This window comes from Myotis davidii, unplaced genomic scaffold (assembly GCF_000327345.1).
Source record: "Myotis davidii unplaced genomic scaffold, ASM32734v1 scaffold30, whole genome shotgun sequence".
NCBI classification, from domain to species: domain Eukaryota; kingdom Metazoa; phylum Chordata; class Mammalia; order Chiroptera; family Vespertilionidae; genus Myotis; species Myotis davidii.
This window is the reverse complement of record NW_006282874.1, coordinates 3,527,280-3,547,401: the sequence shown is the minus strand read 5'-3', so window position 1 is coordinate 3,547,401 and position 20,122 is coordinate 3,527,280. Positions and strand designations below refer to the sequence as shown.

Genomic DNA, 20,122 nt, shown 5'->3' with positions numbered 1-20,122 from the left:
ACACTTAAATTCAATGCATAATAATTTCACGATCCAAATAGGCACGTTTCTACCTTCTCCATGTGGCAACTGGGGCTATTTCACTTACTCTCAGCTCAAAGCCCGTCCCCTCCAGTGTGCATCCCGGGTTTTCTGCCCAGAAACCGCATCTCACGCCTCCACCCACCTTATCCCAAACGTCGCCCGCTGACGCTGCCCGGCAGTTTTGCATCTCTGCAGCTTCCTCTCGCTGGCATCTCTCCTACAGTATCCACGCCACTTTAGGTACAACTCCTATTCACACGGCTGACACTCTCCACTTTCTCCCAGATGATGACCCCCTTAACGGACAGGACTAACGCTTACTGCCTAGCACAGCTGCTGGCACATTGTAGGTACTAATTAAATGTTTGCACAACAAATGAACAAATACGATTTATGATTAAGGATCTGAGCAGTCATCTAACAGCTACCATGCTCCGTATACTCCACACCTCAGTATCCAAAGACTTGCACCTCCTTTTTCCTAAGTGGGGGGCACAGCTTCTATAGGGCTGTGCCTCAGACTGTTTCTCTATTCTCCCGCCCACCTGCGGCTGCCCAGAAAGAGAGACGAGCTAAGGAGCACAGGGGTGTGCGCTGCCCTGCCTCTCCCTCCGCAGTCGGAGAAGACACACGCCTGAAACACACATCTGCAAAGCCAGGACAGAAAGCCGAGCCACGGAGCGGTAGGCCGGGGCTCAGGACACCCTATCCGTAGGAGGGAAGGGAAATGAAACACGGCTTCTAGCCTGGGCAGTGCAGTAGGTGCACATGTGTCTGGTGTCTCCCCTGTCCCACTCCACCCTGGCAGGAAGCAGCCAGCACCCCAGTTGCAGGTTGGGAGGCACCCACACCCCACCAGGAGCCCCGCCTGTCCGCTGAGCACCTACTTCTTTCTGATCGAGCTGAAGAGAGGATTTTATTAAGTCCCGGAGGGCAGTGAGCTGTTTCTTTTCTTCATCCTGGGTCTGTTTTATCTACAAGAGAAAATAATTACTTGTCACTTATCTTTTATATGTTTATGAACAGCGTTTCATTCACCCCGATATACCACACATCGAACTACTCAATGATATAGCCGATTTCCTTACTCAAATCCTTCACATGGTCTCATTTTTTATATAAGAGGCACAATTTTCTCATCTTATGAAGGTTCCAGTGGGTTTTGAAATGAGTGAATAATGCAACATGCTTTCTTATTAAATAATACCTCTAGGCTAGATAATTAAAGTTCCACTTGAAACAAAGTTAAGAAATAACATGGAGTTATTTGCTTCTGGTTTTTCCAAAGGCGGCAGTGATACCACGCTGACCTTGAAGGCCCAGAAGAGAACTGGGGACTGAGGACCAAGCCCATGGGCCCATGCACATGTGAGGGCACAGAGCCCTACCCGAGGGCAAAGGCTGGCTGCTTTGTGAACACGGGAACCTGATCACAACCAGAATCACGTTCGCTAAAAGAAAAGCAGGAAAAGTACACAGCTGTATACTTTTTAAAGTTATACAAAGACACACGGTATTGTCTGTAACGCTAAAAACCTCATTGGAACATACGTAGTTGCACTCATAAAACATACACTTTCAATACGATTAATTGCCAAGCGGTTTATGGGAATAAAGGTTGACATTTATACATATGCATTTAGTATTTTTCCTCAAAGAAGTTTTCCTTTTGCTTTTATAAAAGCAAAATCTAAATATGAGAATAAGAGGAAATATAAAGCAAGCAAGCCCCCCAAATTCATAAACTTAGGCAATCCATTTTATCCTTTCACGACCAAAACATTCCTTTTGCTATTCTGACGGAAGGGCACCGTGATGTTACTGAACCCTGAACAGAGAGTTATCTAGAAGCAACCGTTAGACTCTCCTCCCCGCTCCTCCCATGCTCCCCAAACACACTCTGGAACATTCCATCACTGACGTCTGAGTCAAACTGAAGGTTTACCTGTCTTTACTGGACGCATCACTTAACTGGTCTTCTTGTCTTTAATACTCTTCTAATACAGATTTCACATTTCCTGATAAACTTATCTACAAAGCAAGTTAAACGCATGTATTCTATAAAGAACTTACATTATATAAGTCAGCAGCCAGTTTTTCAATGTACTGTTTCAATTTGTCAGCTGTTTTCAAGCCATCTTGAAAGAAACTACAATGGAAAACATCAGAGACTTACCCGCAGTACAAAAAAGAAATGAACCATAATTACCTAAAAAATCCAAAAATACAATTTACCCTCTTACCATGTATCTACACAAAACACGTATAAAACGGATTTCAGTGTTTTGTAAAAGATGTGCCAACAAACACGCCTGGGTGCTACTGACACATGCCGCAGACATCACACAGACAATGCACTGCAGTCGCTGTCCACACAGTGGCCTCACGCTGTCACCACACACGGAACAGCTCCCCTGGTTGTGCCTTATTTGAGCTCAAAAGAGAGAAAAGGACACACTAACTAGTGGGGTGTCATGGACCCTAACTGGACACTCTAAGGAGAGATGGATGGGACTAGAAATAGAGGCCGGTGGAAAGTCAGTTCCCACATGTCCCGAGTCCCCACATGCACGTGAGGCACAGGATGTGGGGTCAGGGCACAGATGACCTGGAAGGTTTTATCCTACCACAGACATAAGAGGTGCCTTACTGCACCCTGAGGGGTGGCAAGCCTGGCATGGCTGAGCACTGACCACATGCCCAGCACGCTTGGCATTTCACATAAACTGTGTTTTGTTTTTTTTGAAAAAAGAATATATTTCTTTATTGATATCAGAGAGGGAGGGAGAGGGAGAGAGAGATAGAAACATCAATGATGAGAATCATTGATCGGCTGCTTCCTGCACGCCCCACATTGGGGATTGAGCCCACAACCCAGGCACGTGCCCTTGGCCAGAATCGAACATGGGAAACAGGTACATTTCACGTAAAAATTACCAGAAAGCCCACAAAAGTGAACCCGGAAAGGAAACAAGGAGTGAAAAAGCAAATGTGGTGTCGCAGAGCCTCGAACGTCATAAACAGGGGGCCTGGCCAGGTGAACAAACAAAAATGGGGACCGTGGGCGCCTCTCACAATATTCCAGCAACCTAGGCACAAGTGCAGTGTTCCTACCGTGCGAATGATGGCGTTCACCTAATGTAGATGGTGAAAAATATCACAAAACCCAAGCAGGAAAATGCGGTACAAATGATGCTGTAACCGGTGAGATGCCGAGGAAGGAGTGGGGGAAGCGGGGCTCTGGGAAGGCCTCTCCAGTGACAGGGACAGTGTCTGTAAGAGGGGCCGCAAGGCTGTCACAGTAACGCCAGCCTTTCTGAGATGCAGCATTTCCAGGAGCCAAGCAGCTGCACTAATATGAGTGGCTGATTGATAGAAAACACTGACTATGGACAAGACCACTCACTGCATATGATCTGGCTGTGGGAAGCCTTCATATCACTATGCAGTGACCGAATGAAGACCAGAGGAAAGCAGCAAGAAAACCGGAGTCACCACGGCCACCTGCCACTTACTTGCACTGCGCGTGGTAATACTTGATGAGATTCTGCAGCAGGTCCACGCCTTTTTTGGTCTTGATCTCGTTGACTTTAATGAGATACTGTGGGAATAAAACAGAAGTGGATGCTGTCATTGCCGACAGGGCTCTCTGGGCGGGGTTTCGGGGGGCAGCCCCCCATGTGAATCTGCACCAGGTACTGGCCTCGGCTATCTTCAGGGTGTGTGATCGGCACAGGCACTAGTAGACATTGGTTAGCATGTCAGCATGTTATAAACACCTGTGATTAGTTTACTAGACAAGCAGAAATCAACACAGCAAAGCATCCTGGGATAGCTGACTTATTTCCTCTGGTGCAGTGGCTCTCAAACCTAGGGTTCACGGGGTCAAGACCTGCAAGATGGACGATTCTTTGCTGAAAACAAGGGAATCAGCGTACTATCGAAGGGATATGCCATGAGGCATTAAAACTTTGAGACCAAGGAGGCGAGTTAGGATTTTTGCTAATAAAAATGAAAGGATGAAAACAATGCATTAGTAACTTCTGCACCAAACATCACCAGCTCTGATTTTCACAACTGGCCGAGGATTTCTGCCAACATTGTTTGCCTCTTGTTCACGTGTCTCATTGTGTGGGAGTGTTCATGAGCAGACAAGTTCAAGAAGGAGCCAAAGGTTTATTGGGGTGGGGGGAAAATTAAGGAAGGAAACCTTAAAAGTGAGAAAATGCTATCCATTTTCATAGTTTCCCAAAGCACAAAAGGAATCCCATGAGTCAGTGACAATGTCGGAAGGGGCCGGTCTCTCGGTCAAGGATGCCGGTGTCCAGTGGGAACACAGTTTGAGAACCACTGCTCTAAGTTGAGGCAGCATGCTTTTCATTGCATTTTTTTCATGAACTCAGGCTTTCTCAATGACCCCTGCATTTAAGTTCTCATTCAAACTAGACACAGGATTAAAAACAAACAAACATGCTCTACACCTGTACCAGTAAAACCTAAGATTCACCCGTGTTACCAAAATTTGCCTTTCCACACTCATTCACAGGCAACAGTCAAGTTCTCACCAAAGAATCCTGCTTTGGCTTAGAGCCCCACAAGCCCCAGGATCAAAACAGGAGGCAACAGTGACAGGGCCGATCCCAAAGGCTTGGAGAAAAATGAGATTAGAGTCCTTAAGTAACTGTCCCTCCTCTCCTGATCAGACACAGCCGCTCTCAGGCATGAAGGCTGCTGTCCGTAGGAGGGCCCCGCTAACGAAACTCTGGGCGAGGGGCTGAAGTCCCTCCGCACCTCGCACATCTGCAGCTGGAAGAGGCGCCGCTCCTTCTCCATCTCCTCCGCGATCTCGGCCCCCGTGATCTCCGTGCGGATCATCCCGTGCTGCTTCGCATGCTCTCTCTTCTCCTTCTCAATTTTTGTGCTGGAATGGAAGCAGATGCCACCATTAACACACACGCACATGCACACACACGCACGCACATCTTCCTTTCGATGAGAACCACGGGATCACAAGAGTTAACATGCAGGAACATCTAAGAACTCTTTATGTTCTAGGACCGTGTTGGCAAATTGCAGCTTGCGAGCCACATGCAGCTCTTTGGCCCCCTGAGTGTGGCTCTTCCACAAAATACCACGTGCGGGCGTGCACATACAGTGCAATTGAAACTTCGTGGCCCGTGCGCAGAAGTCGGTATTTTGTGGAAGAGCCACACTCAAGGGCCAAAGAGCCGCATGTGGCTGGCGAGCTGCCATTTGCTGAGCCGCAGTTTGCCGACCACTGTTCTAGGATATGCACAGTACTGACCACCAGACACTTCAAGGCCTTCTATTTCTATGTAACTACTGCTGTACTGTCCAGATCTGCAGTACTTCAATGGACAAAGCACATCTTGTTTTGTTGTTCCTGCGTCCCACAGAGGAGCTATATCCCATAACAGGTCTAGAGCAAGTGTTTCCCTCTCGTTTTGTGAACTCACACCCCCTTTGTCAGGACTCAGTTCTGTCTGGGCCAAGTGCAAGCCGCCTGGGGGCAGGGCAGCGCTCGGTCCACGTGTGAGCGTTCACGCCCCGCCCTCAGAGAAGGACGAGGCGGCCCACAGCCTTCATCCACGGCAGCGGCCACGGCCAGAGCCTTTCTTCCCAGCTGCATCTCTACCTGTCAGTGCACCATAGTCCTCCTAAGACAGCAAGGCTCCGACGGCACAGTTGTTACTATTACGTCAGCAATCATGAGAGTAGTTTCGGAGAAAAATATTTAATCCTCAATGTTTCTTTTGCTTGTCATGTTGCTGTTACTGCCGCCTTCGGAAATGCTTTTATTCTGTTATGTTTATAGTTGTCGGGTTGTCAGCCAAGGTTTTTATTAAGTGCTGTAAAATATATTCCTCCTCCCATCCCCCGCACAGCCCGGTGTCAGGCGACTTGGGATCATAATAATTAAGGCACGTGCAACGCTCCGCGTGGAGGTGCGCCGGCCCCACGTCCAGGGCTCCGCACGTGGCCTCCCCGACCCCTTACAGGAACCCGCCAGGCAGGCCAACCTTTAGCCCTTACAAGCATGCATGACACAAGTTTTTGTCCTTGTAAGTTAAGGGGTCTGTCCTTTTCCCAGTCAATCTTTTTCTTAGGAAAATCATGACAATATAAAACAAAGAAAAAAAAACAACCACTTACAACTTTGTCTCATAATCTTTCCAAGCTTTGTCGAATGGCTTCTTGAGATCCTTAGAAAAAAAACGAAACAGAAATTAAATGTACTGTTGTTTAAAGGCGAGTAAATAATTCTGAAATAACGTCCTAGTAAAACTGCTCTCCTCTGTGGGACGCTGGAAACTTTATACAAAAGCCACCTGCACACACATCACACTGTTATTCCAGCGAGAGGCTTGAGATTGGCAGGGCGCGCATCCTGGCCACACGTCAGTGATGTGGGACCCAGGGGGCCCGCGGGGTCCAGCAGTGATGGAGCCCAGCCCTGCCCCACTCACCAGGGCCCTCGCGCTTCCTCCAAGTGTCTGGTCTTGTTCCTCGGTCAACAACATCATGGGAAGTGGCACACTCTTCCATGATCCTTTTCCAACAACATTTTTTATGCTAAAAATGTTCCAGTGCCTTTCAGATACAAGTACCCCAATGATCTTAAAAGAGAAAAAACCCCCAATCCTTTCAAGTTACAGTGAAAATCAGATTCCGGACACTCACTCCTTTGACTCCCTTCAGGTCTCCTTTCAGCAGGGAGTCCAAGGTGAAGATCACATTGTGGCTCAGCCCCTGGAGCTGAAGACAAAGCAAAGGTAGAGCCGTTAGAGGGAGGGTGCACAGGGCAGGATGCCACTACTGCTGGCACTCCCCACGCACTAGGGCCAGGGAGCACCTGAGGCACCTGCCAGAGGGAGGACACCTCCAGATCAGGCGGCCTCGCTGGCCCTTCTACATCTCCTGAGCGGAGAGCTGCTGCCTGGATCCAGGCCGAGTGGCTGAAGGGCCTGTGCTCTGAACGGGGTGCTGCAGGGTACCCACACTTGTACAAACGATGCCTCGGATCACAGCTACAACTTTCCTGGTCCCTCCTACTGAAATGGCAGATCTTACGTTTTAAAAAATGTACATTTTTATTAATTTCAGAGAGGAAAGGAGAGGGAGAGAGAAATAGCAATAGCAATGATGGAGAGAATCACTGGTTGGAGCCCACAATCTGGGCATGTGCTCTGACCGGAATCAAACCGTGACCTCCTGGTTCATAGGTTGATGCTTAACCACTGAGCCATGCCGGCCAGGCAGGCAGATCTTCCTTTGACTTTTCTTCAAATGCTTCGGTCAGCGCAAGGAGAAGATTATACAACTGGCGTTCACCACTGCTGCCTTCAGAGACCTCGCACCCCAGGGATGGGCAAGCGCAGTCAGAATGCAGTTGGCAAGCCCCCTTCCGCCTTAACCCTGCGTGCTGCAGCAGCGGAGGAGGGAGAGGTGGTGTGAGAAGGCCAGCACGTCACTCGCGGGCTTTGTGAATGCCCCACCTGACATCACCTCTACAGTGAGAGATTCTACCAGCGGTTCTCAACCTGTGGGTTGCGACCCCTGAAAATACATCCTGCATATCAGATATTGACATGACGATTCATAACAGTAGCAAAATTACGGTTATGAAGTAGCAACGAAAATAATTTTATGGTTGGGGGGTCACCACAACATGAGGAACTGTATGAAAGGGTCGCGGCAGTAGGAAGGCTGAGAACCACTGTAAGCTGTCCTGCTGGCTGCTGTGAGGACGGAATGAGCAGTGCACGTGGCAAGTGCTGGCTTACTCCCCACCACTAGGGAGCGCTGCGCACACGCTTGTCTGTAAAGGCTCTGCATAGAGAGAACGAGGGATGCCGCGCTTGAGTTATTTCTGAAAGGACACGGCAAACCCCTAGGCCTGGTCCTTCCAGACACTGGGTGGGCAAGGGGAGAGGGGCTTTTCACTCTGTACTTTTCTGCACTTTTTAAAGGTTTGGTAATATGCACTATATTGTTTATTCACAAAAAGTAAAACTTCTAAAACAAAAAAGGAAAAGATAGCAATTATAAACCATTCCTTCTAAAAAAATATTTTCATTGATTTCAGAGAGGAAGGGAGAGGGAGAGAGAGAGACAGAAACATCAATGATGAGAGAATCATGGATCGGCTGCTTCCTACACACCCCACACTGGGGATGGAGTCCTCGACCTGGGTATGTGCTCTGACCAGGAATCGAACCGCGACCTCCTGGCCCATAGGTCGACACTCAACCACTGAGCCACGCCGGCCGGGCTATGAACCATTTCTAATGCCAGCTCGCCAATGCCTCAAATCCTCTGTGAGATGAAGCAGGAAAAACACCACCCCAGAATGCCATCGCCGCCCTGGTCTGAGAGCTGTGTGAGAAAGTAACGGCAGAAGAATTATGAAACCCGTGGTGAGTACTGAACGTGGGGTCTGAAGGAAGAGTCCCTCACCAGCCAGGGACTGACCACACAGCGAACACATGACACACGTCTCCACCTCGCAGTGGCGTCCTGGCGGCCGGCTCGGGCAGGGCGGTGGCTGCCGGCGCCCTGGTGGGAAGCCTCAGGGGCTGAGAGCTTCCTGTGGTTATCCGCACACACTCAAGCGGGGCTGATAAGAAAAACCCAGCAGGCAAACCAGTGTGCAGTATAGGTCCAGTGTCCCCAGTGACAAGGACACAGCTCGGAACTCACAGACTCTTCCCAACCTATTCCCAGGAAAAGCAGGTTCATTGATAAAAACTGGCGAAGGAGGCTGCGTTCGTGGAAAGGGAATCGGACCTACCTGTCATTATAAAGACACAGCGAGACGGCAGAGAAAGCAGGCCCATCTCTCGAGGAGGAGGTGGTTAGGAATTACTCACTGGGAGGCCAACCCAAGTCTCCCCTGGCGAGTCCGTGCAGAGGGACTTGCTTTCCCCCTATCGTAAGGCATGGCTCTGGGACCGAGAGGAAGCCCGTGACTTTGCTGATGGGGGATTCTGTGACTTTCCTGTCTGTTGTGTTGTGTGTGGTTTAAATTTATTTTCTAGTTCCCTCAGGAACACTTTTCATGGCCTGAACCAGACCTGCAAACTGTTGTGTAACAACAGCATCTCCACAGGCGACTGCAGAGCAGCCAGCAGAATATAGTGACAACACGGGGGACAGACTTCCTGTCGCACCTCCACTGTCTTCAATGCTTTTTACTAAAAAGCCTTGCACAGCCCAGCTGGCGGGCTCAGTGGGTGAGCCAGGAACTCACGGTTCGATTCCTGGTTAGGGCACATGCCCCAGCTGCAGGATCGATCCAGTGGGGCGTGCAGGAGGCAGCCAATTGATGATTCTCTCATCATTGATGTTTCTGTCCTTCTCTCCCTCTCCCTTTCTCTCTGAAATCAATAAAGTATTTTTTTTAAAAGCCTTTCAAATCTATCACAGAGCTATCTTCCATTTGTTTTGCTAAAATTCTATTGATTCCATTCCCATGGACTCAACTATACTCCCTTTTCTTTCCTTTCATGGTAATGGTGAATTAACAAGTTCTTTACGTGATTCCACATGACGTGAGTTTGAAGAGCATGTGTTAAAAAGTACATCCTTTCCATGTTGTTGAGCCACCAGCACATCCAAACCCCTGGGGGAATGACGCTGAGGGGTGGTAAACCCAGCTGCTTCCCAAACAAACTGCCGCCCGCTTCCTTCCTCCCAGACGGGCCGTTTCTCCCGGGAGCACAGCCGTCGAGCCCGACCACGAACACGGGATAAACCAGTTGGGAGGAAGCTGAGGTCTAGCCTTTCACTGCCTAAAAGGGGTACTGTAATTAATACTGGTTTTGATAAAAATAACCATTTATTCCTTACAACTGTTAAGACACTACCAGACAGGGTACCAATAGCCCCCGAAATCCCGGCTGTTGGTAATGACTTCACAGATAGTGTTCTTCTATGGACACACACAGACACCGCGCCCCCCCCCTCCCCCCCGCCCCGGTTCTGTCCTGATCTTTTCTACCTAACTTTAGAGCTTCACCACAATGAAAGGACCTCGCTTACCTGAATACCGACCCATCTCTCCCCTCTAGAAGGTGATGCTTAAGGGAGGTGCCTCACCTGTTCTGCTCACTAACTGACCAGAGCCCACGGCAGGAGCCACGAAGCAGCCGCGGGTCCCTGTCCTGTGCTTTCTGGCTACCATGTGGGCCTGCGGTGGGTGCCCGAGCTGCCCTAGGAGCCCAGGTGAGGGGCAGTGTGAGGGCAGCACCTCCACGACACCTCCCTGCCGTGACCTCTTATTAGCGACTCATCACTGGCTGGCTTTGTCACCTGCATTAATTCTGACACCTCCCTCCCCTGCACGTTGGTTCTCTCTCCTTCCCTTCACAGGCAGGGACGGTTTCCTGGAAGTTAGGCGGCTGTGGTTCCAATTAAAACAATAAGCCAGCTCCCAGCAGGTCAGCCCGTTTCCCTGGGTAAGTTGGAGAGGGATGGGCCGGCGAGAGCTGCTCCCAGGACACGCTGGGGTGAGGGACCAAGGGCACCTCCAGCCAGCAGCTTTGACAACTGGGAAGACAGCTCTAGGCCGGACATGCCTCCACCCAGCTGTGTCCCTGCTCACTCTGGCCCTGAGAACATGGCAGGCCTATCAGGTCTGTAATGTACCTCCCAGTTACTGTAACCTTATACATAATATGAGCTCTGGGGACACATTAAACACAGCAGGAAAAAAATGCTGACCAACGGAAACCGCAGCAGGGACACACTCACACTGCCTCAGCAGCAGAGCGTGGCCCCAACCCAGTAACGAATTAAACGTTAACTGAACAGTTCCCTGTGATGCTGAGGAGTTAGGGCCACGTCATCACTTTACTGCAGTATAAACATCACCTTTTGAAAAAGTCTCAAATATCGCAAGGAGAGCTTCTCGGTGTGAGCCGAGCGAGGAGACTGCAGGATCCTGGCTACAGGCAGCTTCTGCCCATTTCCTAACCAGCTGGACCAGCGAAGGAAGGGAAAATGCAAATATTACAAAATGAATTCACGCAGTGACGAAGGCCAGCACCTAAGTAACTATCATCACACACACGCAGAGGCTGCAGAGACACTCGAGTGTAACTGCAAACAGTGAAAGCCGGGAACAATAGGAAGTTCACACCAGGAGGCTGGGGAAGTGAGTTACAGTGGAATGACGGGCATGCTCCATCACTGCGGGCACAGTCATGGATGGGGCGGGGCCTGTGGGCTCTGCAGACCTGGGGAGGGGGGCTGCTGGTAACGGGCTCCCACCCCTTCAGCCAGGCCACTCGGCTCCCGGAGGCTGTATGCTCCTAATTAAACAAAGGGCCTTGGGCTGTAATACTTCACAAAATAGGAAAACATTGCAAAATATATAAGTAAGTGAGAACTAGGCTATAAAATAGCACTACAGTATAAACCCAATGTTGTTAAAAACTTAGGATTAAAATAATACATATAAAAAAGATGTATGTGTAAACTGAAAAATGGTTAGAGGACACAGAGATATAGATAAATCTCAACTCCTCAGGAGTGGAGGTTATTGGTGATTTTTATTTTAGTCCCTTTCCCCCTGTATTTTCTAAGTTTTCAAGAATGAACTGCTATTATTTCTGTATTCAGAAAGTTATTAAAAAGTATTACACAGAAGCACAAGAGGGCGATATGATCAACCAGCAGCCTGTTTCTCACCCAACTTGTGATTTGATTTAATACAGGATGCGGAACCAGATGGAGTGAATAAGGTAAAAGCAATTAATTAGGTAATGGATTCGGAGGAACAAAGGTACAGCTTCCCTACAGCCCTAGGGAATTCTGAATCTCTGTCTAGAATGACAGTCCTCATGAGTGGTTCTCAACTCCCCATCAGCACCCCCTGGAAATCTGTTAGAACACAAACCTCAAACCTAGCTTGACGCTCGGAGGGCGAGGTGCAACCACCCCTGTGAAAACGAGCTTTCTAGGCGAGATGATGTGGGTCTTCTGGGCACCACTGCCTAAGGGAGCCCCATGTGCCCATAAAGACCGCCTGCCTGTGGTCTGAGACCTAACCACCAGGAGGAGAGAGCAGAGGTGAGTGGCTGCTCTGGAGCCCTGGGAAAGGTCTAAGGAAAGGCAGAAACCCAGTTACTCTATTGTGCCAAAAGGCATCCAGAACGGACAAGACTGAATTGAAGGGAAAAGCACGGTTCTCCTGGAAGTTTTACAGAGAAAAATGGGTAGGTGTAGGGGAATAGGGGAATACGAGACTTCCTTAACACTAGAAAGACTGAAATTTAGTATATACCTATATTGCCCAAAAGCCGTCAAAATGACTGCATTGTGAAAGAATAACTAATGTGTAAAGTAATTTGTTTAAAATTAATTTTAATATTTTTTATATTATTTACAGTTATATAACAAGTTATTCGACATTTCTTTCATGAATTTAGGGCGCAAAAGCAATAAAATAAACAACTTATTAGAACAAGTATCACTGCATAAAGATTCGAAGTACTAGTTTACCTTACTGAGCAACTGCAATTTATCAAGTATTGACAATTTATCATGTACTTGTATATAATTATGTGACGGTAATCGAAAAAAAATGAAAACTGTTATTTCAATACAGAGCCGAACTGGTCATATAAGAAATTTACTCAATTCAATAATAAGAGTCATTTGATTATTTTGTCGCGAGTGACATGCTAGTGAAAAAGTTATCGGTCGTGACATTTCTTCCACAGCCTGTATATGGCTCGACAAGTTTCAGAACAACATGTTCACTGAGAAGCATTGACGATGGTTGTTGTTCATCTTTCCCCAAATAAGGAAAACCATTAAAAACATATTTGCTACTAACATCTGATGCAAGCCAGAATTTGATGCAAACTTTGTTGGGTTTATTAGGCATATACTGTGTAAACCTGCACCTGGCTTTTGACGGAAATAATTGCTCGTCAACTGTTATATTTTGCCCTGGTTGATAGCAAGCTTGACTATTTTCAATGAACTTGTCCCGTATTTCCGAAACCAAGGCAAACTTATTTGTTTGTAGGTGCCTACTTCTTTCGGTTCTTTTGTCAAAACGAATAAAGCGTAGGATTTGCTTGAACTTTTCTCTGGCCATAGTTTTTCTAAAAAATTCAGGACCCTACTTTGCTGACCATAAATAATTGAGTTTTAAAATTTTTGCCTCGTAGGCTCCATGAGCTTATAAAATCCCAATAAATGCACGTATTTCCAGTAATGTTTTTGTCCACTCGTTCCTCAAAATTCAGCGGCCTTCTTCTTCTGTGCACTTTTTAAAAAATTTCCCCAAGCAGTCAAAATGACTTCCTTGGGCAATCTAGTGTTAATGTAGAATGATGCATTATGTTCTGACGAATTCAATTTAAGTCAATGATGGGTTGCGTTTAGCGTCATCTCCCTACAAGAATGAAAAGGACAGCACTGTTTTCCTTTGCATTATGTGCAGCATCTGATTTCATTTCAGGATAATTGTAAGAACAGGCTGAGTAGCGAAGATTTTAAGGCCAAAATAAATGGAAAAGCAAGAGGAAAAAAATCCTATCTAGCTTCATTATGATTTGAAAAAGACATCCCGACCCTAAAGATTTCTTTATTGTGTTTGAAATAATTAATCACTTAGTTTGCAGCGATCAATTTTCAGACATTTAATTTCATTTTCATGCGTGTCGTGTATAATTTGTTATGTGTAAACTAGAACAAAACCACGCTTCAAATCACATTTTCCTTGCCTTCACCGAACATCTCTATCACACATTACGTTTTACAACAATAAGCTTTTAGTTAGCAAGCACCTCCAAGACACAAGTTAAAAACGTAATAAATTAAATCAACAAGCGCACAGGCTTGCCACGTACTGGGAGAAGGCAACACCTCACAGTAGACGTTGTGTCTTCATTTAACGGGTACGAAAGCAGACTTCTGTGCTGCCTTTGTCTGCACGGCCCTCCCGTGCTGGGACAGGTCTTCACATTTGAAGTCTCACTTCACTTGATCTTCATTGAATATTTTAGAATTCAAAGAATTTATCTAAATGGTGGCTGTGGAAGCCACCATCACTGGCTGTATCTCAAGGCCACCCATGCAGAAAAAGAACCTCCTTCAACCATACGCCTGTGATGCCAGGAAACCAAGTAAGTTTCCTCTACGTGTGGGCGGCGCAAAGCAGGAAGCGTATGGAATCTGGCCCTATACCCATGCCCATCTTCCCTATGACATTAACTGACGCGTCTGTGTAAATTATTACCGTAGCGTCCGTGTAAACTATTACCGTATTCTGTAGCGGCAATCTCTTCGACCGAATGTGACAGTCAGCTCAGCCAGAGAGCCTGGCACAGAGCTAACCCGTAGTTAAATGCTGGCTGGGCCAGGGCCAGAATCTGCAAAGTCTCTTCTAATGTTTAAAGTACCGAAGCATAGTACCTAATGATCAATGCAGAATGTTGTTCAGTGTTCCTATTTAAGGAAAAGAGCCTCTAAAAGCCCAAGAGAATAGTTTCATAAGCATCTACCCATTATCTGTGGCTCAGCCCAGGGGTCTCTCGCCCCCGAGGCCTCTTGTAATATCCGTTTTCTGGATGAATGTGCGAGTGAGCGAGCGAGTCTGCCTCTGTGACCTCGCTGGAGAAATGGTGGACAGAGACCTGACCTCCGTTTTATCTGACTTCAAAGTCGTGGGGTTTCTGCTACTCTCTGAGCTTCCAATTGCTTAACACTGTTGGGCAACCAGTCAAGAGAAGGGCCCATTCTTTCTAGTGAAAGATGTAGGGACCCACTCGTTGGAGACGGAATGAGTAGGCCGTTCCTTCATGTTTAAACCTAAAGGGACCAAATGGAATAATAAAAAATAAAGAGGCACCTGGAAAGAAGCAACCAGCCTCAATATCAGACATTCCATATTGAAATGCAAAGAAGAAATAAATTCTGGAAGTGTAGGCGAGAACTGGAATAAGATGGAAACAAACAAAAAAGTGAAACAGATCACCTGACCCAGCACACCACCTACACCAGCCTTTCTCAAAGGTTGCACATCGCTTCTCAGACAACCAGGGTCGGGTAAACCAGGAAAGGTCTCTGAACCCGACAGGTCCTTTTATCGTAGGTGGTGCTCTTCAGTCCAGTCTTTATCCCACTTTATGCAAATATTCACGCATTTCACTGCAGAGGTAAAACTGCGTTGAATTATGAGGGCCTAGCCCTAGGAAGTCACCAGTGTGAGTGAGTGTGTGTGTGTGAGTGTGTGTGAGTGCAAGTGTATGTGTGTGTGTGTGTGTAACATGCAATCCGTCACCTTCTGAGATCTGTAGAATTCTGAATTTTGAAACATCCTACCCCAAGGGTTTTGGATAAGAGACTGTGGACTGGACGCTATGTACACCCAGTGTCTGTGTATAAATGTATAAAATTGCTTCAGAGGACATTAGTTAGAAGTTAGAACGACACAATGATCTTTACTTTCTTATTTAATTTACTCCATATTTCTGAAACTTTCATGTGGAACATGTTCGTTTATAACAGAAGGGAAAGGAAAACCTCCCTCCCTCTTCACCGCCTCCACCCGCAGGGCTGGACGGCTTTCCAGAGACTGTCCCGCAACATGCAACATGCAACACGAGCGGGCAGTGCCGCACCAGCACACGAAGGGTGTCTGGGGTCACTGACCCTCCCAATGATGCATCGCCATTCTGCGAAAAGAGGGGGTTTCTTAAGCCCAGGGCACCCAGTGGCTGCCAATTCACCGCTGAGTATACCCAAGCTCTCTGCAGTTTTCAGTGTTTCAAAGAACTTGAGAAATAATCTGCCAGCGATCTACATCCAGCCTGTGCATTTCCAGCTCTTCCCTTTGAGGGGGAAGAAAAGAAGAAGGAAAAAAAGATAAAAGCATCCTCAACCCAAACCACAATGCCCTGCAGCCAGAGACTGCAAACAGGAAATGCCAGGCTGATGGAGAAATCTTCGCTGGGCTTCACCGGCTCTGAAGCAATGCTGCCCTCGACCTGTTGGGGGCGCTCGAGCTCTGAGGCAAGCTCTGCTCTGCAGAGGCTCAGGGACCACGGACACCAGAGGCAGAGGGTCCTTCTGGGCCCCGCCTACTGATCTCAAACAGGGTTCACATCTATTTTCTAAAACTACTGCTCCACGGGGGTCTTGGGGCCAGTCGTTTCCCTCTGCCCATGGAGAATATTTCCACCCACGGGTACTCCTTCCCCGCCCCGCTCTGCGGTTTGGTGATTGAACAGAGGCAATGGGCTGACTCCCGGCCTTGCCAGCATCGCAGGCCATGCCGGCCCGACACTGGAATCAGAGCAGCCCAGGCAATGGCCTCACTGCTTTCCTTGAAAAGGTTAAAGGAAGGACGGGAAATAATTTCCATATTGTGTTAATCGCATGAATAACAAAACATACTTAGTTTTCCTTTTTTTTTTTTAAAGACAAGGAAGCTGCATTGTAAAGAAAGCCTCCTTCATCAATACATTAACTATACAAGGGCATTCAAAGCAGAAAACCAGAAGATAGGAAGGCCTGGAAACAAGGAATAGCCTCTGCTTCAGTAAAACAATGCTGTGTCCGCAGACGGCTGACTAGGAAGGCATCCTTAACTGAGGCAGCGTGGGTTCAGCGAGGCTGGTGAGCCAACGAAAGGAGTATTTATAATAATGGTATAAGATGCTAAGCCACCTAGCATCTACCCCCAACCAAAAGCCATGCACTTAAAACCTTGACACCAAAACCTTGTAAACATCATCGATGAACCAGATCATGTCCACCATCCTGTGGCTTCTCCCCACTGAGAGGTGTTCCCCGGCCACACTCCACAGGCCACTTCTGGGAGGAAACAGCTCACCACTTCACCTTTGCGAGATGCTGACCACAGAAAGCGCTCTGACTAGAGGGAGAAATCCCAGCGAAAGGAAGAGAGACTACAGACTGCTGGTGAAGGAAGAGCAGAGAAGTGAGGTTGGGATTTAGGCTCGTGTGGCGTGAAGGGACCTGCCGTGTGGGGAAGAGTGGGAATGGATTGGTCTGGGAAACATGGAAGCGATGACTCTTGGCTTAAGCCAAACAGACGGGGTCTCCTGGAAATGAAAGGTTGGCGAGATATCCCTGGGAAAAGAGCGACCTTGGGGAAAACAGCTTCCTGCCCAGCCAGCCCTCACCAGTTACCACCAAAGGGAATTGTCAGTCTGCTGTCACTGCCTTTCTTCCCACCGCACCTCCCTTAGAGCTATGCCACCAGCAAAGAGGCAGGTGAAATGAGAGGGCCCTTCTGAATAGAGACTGAAATAATGTAAGATTTACAGGAATATCATGAATTTATCAGAAACCCCCAAAGGACAGAAATACGTATGTGCTAAGATCAAAATGATCCTTTGAGAGTTTTTAAAAATAAGACATATTCTATCTTCAACTTTTCTTTAAGATTCATTGTCACTTTAAGACTAAGTCAATGGCCTAAATCACAATTAGAGTTAAACTGCAGGAAGACAGATACATACACACGTATATTTATCCAGCACAATAGGGGAGAAATATTCTGATGTGTCAACTATTCGGGTTAACGTTCTACAGAAAAGGTTTCGTTTTCCCAAGATTCTCTCGTGATGCCACAGTGCCTATCGGGGTCAAGGCATCGAGTGTGAGATCTGGATCCTTACAGGAGGCCAAGGCACACTAGCGAGAGATGGGGGAGGGAAAGGACAGACACAGCTCCAGCTCCTCCTCCTCCGCTTCCTCCTTCTCCTCCGGAAAAGGCAGGGGAAAGCATGGGAGAGCTTTTTCTGGGGCACCTCCCAACCTCCCTGTGCTCCTGCCTCTCGGGACTCCGGAGAAATGAGACCCGATTGAATCAGCTCACAGAGCAGACCTTTCTCAGTGTGGCACAGTGTGAGGCTGGTGGGCACAACCTGGGTGTGCCCAGACAGTTCCGCCTGGTGACCAGGTCCCCACCCCCAACTCTGCGTCTCCTCCCAGGGTCAGCAGCTGCAGTGCCCAGGCCTTAGCGATGCTTTGGAAACCCCAGATTCCCTGAACCTCAAAATCTTCTTCTCAGTAGCGGGTTATAAGGATGAGGGGCACTGGGAGAGGTTAATTAATTTGTAAATCCGGGATCGAAATGCATGGTCATCTGCACACACGTGAGATGGAACGTGTGTGTCCGATACAGAAAGTGTCAACACTCCTTCAACCAATGAAAAGGAAAAAGCTGCTAAAAGTCATCCAAGACAGAGACAAAACAGTGGTAGGAGGTGGAAGGAATTCAGGTCAACCTGCTCCTCTCCAACTCTACAAATCTACCCGCTATCAGCTGGGCGGGAGGTACAAATTCCAGGAGCCTCACCATGGCATTTCTTTACTTGTGACTCCATACTTAGGACTCAAAAGCTGTTTGGCTGTAATTAATTAAAAAAAAATCACTTATGAAATGGCTTACCAGATTTTTCAGCAGGGTGGACAGTTCCTTTGTAAGAGTAGAAAATTTGACGAAAGCGGTGCCAAGATCTGGGTTGTCTCGACTTAAAAAATTACTCCCGAACTTATCCAGAACTTGGGCATAGTTTTCTTCATTTTGTACATGGTCTGAAAAAGAAGAAGACAGAGGAGCCTGAGCTGTTGTTTGCCACAGAACCGAGCTGTTGTGAACAGTGATTGATCACTGGGAACTGCCAGCAGCAGGGAGAAACGCCATCTATTATTAACCGCACACGTCCAGGAGGTGGTTAGCGGGGCACTGAGTGTTCTCACAATGGAAAGAGGTCTCCCTTTCGCCATCAAAGCATTTAGTTCACTTCTATCCCCATCAATCCATGGACTCCCCACAGGTTGAGGGGTCAAGTAATCATCATACTTTCAAGCAATTAAGAAACTACGATGATCAGGAAACGAGAAAATTCTGCTTAGAAAAATCAACCCTGGAATGCCAAAGCCAAGTCCTCGTGTTCTAACATGAATCTCCCTGCAACTAATGTTACTCTCCTTTCATGGTTTCCGAGCGCTGGCCCTGAGGTGTAGCCCTGGTAAGTGACGTGCTAGGGGCCTGCACACCCAGCGCCCGTGGGCAGGAGTCCTGCAGCACGGGAGGGGCTGGCACGGCCCAGGGCTGTACGTGGAGGTGATGGCAGCACGTGCCCGTGGGAGCGCTCCAGATGCCATGCTCACTCTCCACGTCTCTCCTCCTGCCGCGAGGACAGGGGCATGAATTTGTACAGAGGCCCACGGGAGATGCGTAATGTCTACTGGATGAATAAATGAACAGATATGTACCTAACTACTAAGACCCTGTCTTTAAAGGCTTATAAATTCAACACCTTTCTCGTTATAAAGCCTTTCCCTGAGTGGGCCGTGAGCCTTCCTTGTCCACGATCCCCTGAGCCTCCTCAGTGGTGTTTCCCGCCGTGTCGTATCTTGTTTGTGTGAGTGGAGCTCTTCCCAGCCCCGGACTGAGAGAGGCAGAATGGCCTCCGGCTCACCTCGGCGTCCCCGCCCAACAGCCAGCGCCGTGGGTTTTCCGTGGGAGGCCCAGGAAGCGCCGGCTGGCTTGGATTTGCTGATTTCCTTTTCAGGAATTTAAGACACATTCCCTTCTTAAGCCTCCTAGGTTGTTTGATAATCCAGATGAAATTTTAAAGTATTTCACTCTCATCCAGCCGGTGTGGCTCAGTGCCTGAGCATCCACCCATGAACCAAGAGGTCCCCAGTTAGATACCCGGTCAGGACACATGCCCGGGTTGCTGGCTCAATCCCAGTAGGGGATGCAGGAGGCAGCTGATCAATGTCTCTCTCTTATCGATGTTTCTATGTCTTTGCCCTCTCCCTCCTTCCTCTCTAAAATCAATAAAATTTTAAAAATATTTTACTCTTGAAGACCCCCGTCTGTCACAGCGTGAGGGCGACGGGCACTGGAGAAGCGGAACACGGTCTGCGCCGGGAAATGGAGCGCGGCCGCAGCCTCCCGATCAGCAGCACATTAGACATTCACGGCGCCTACAGTGGAGGCCAGCATTTCGGGCTGAGACAGTACAGAGAAGACGCAGCCCTGCTTGCTGCCGGCGTTCACACCAAGGAAAGGCCA

At 48.1% G+C, this 20,122-nt stretch overlaps 1 protein-coding gene across 4 annotated transcripts in view; it reads right to left on the bottom strand.

Annotated features, from left to right (window-relative positions):
• ASAP1 (ArfGAP with SH3 domain, ankyrin repeat and PH domain 1) overlaps window positions 1–20,122 on the bottom strand; it is a 189,913-nt gene that overhangs the window by 40,980 nt on the left and 128,811 nt on the right. For all 4 annotated transcript variants that reach the window (XM_015561615.1, XM_015561623.1, XM_015561619.1 and 1 more), the window contains exons 6-12: window positions 18,485–18,630; window positions 6,727–6,801; window positions 6,199–6,248; window positions 4,816–4,945; window positions 3,540–3,625; window positions 2,098–2,173; window positions 912–998 (exon numbers count right to left, since the gene is read on the bottom strand). In XM_015561615.1, the coding sequence (XP_015417101.1) occupies window positions 912–998; window positions 2,098–2,173; window positions 3,540–3,625; window positions 4,816–4,945; window positions 6,199–6,248; window positions 6,727–6,801; window positions 18,485–18,630 (650 nt within the window). The remainder of the gene's footprint in view (window positions 1–911; window positions 999–2,097; window positions 2,174–3,539; window positions 3,626–4,815; window positions 4,946–6,198; window positions 6,249–6,726; window positions 6,802–18,484; window positions 18,631–20,122) is intronic.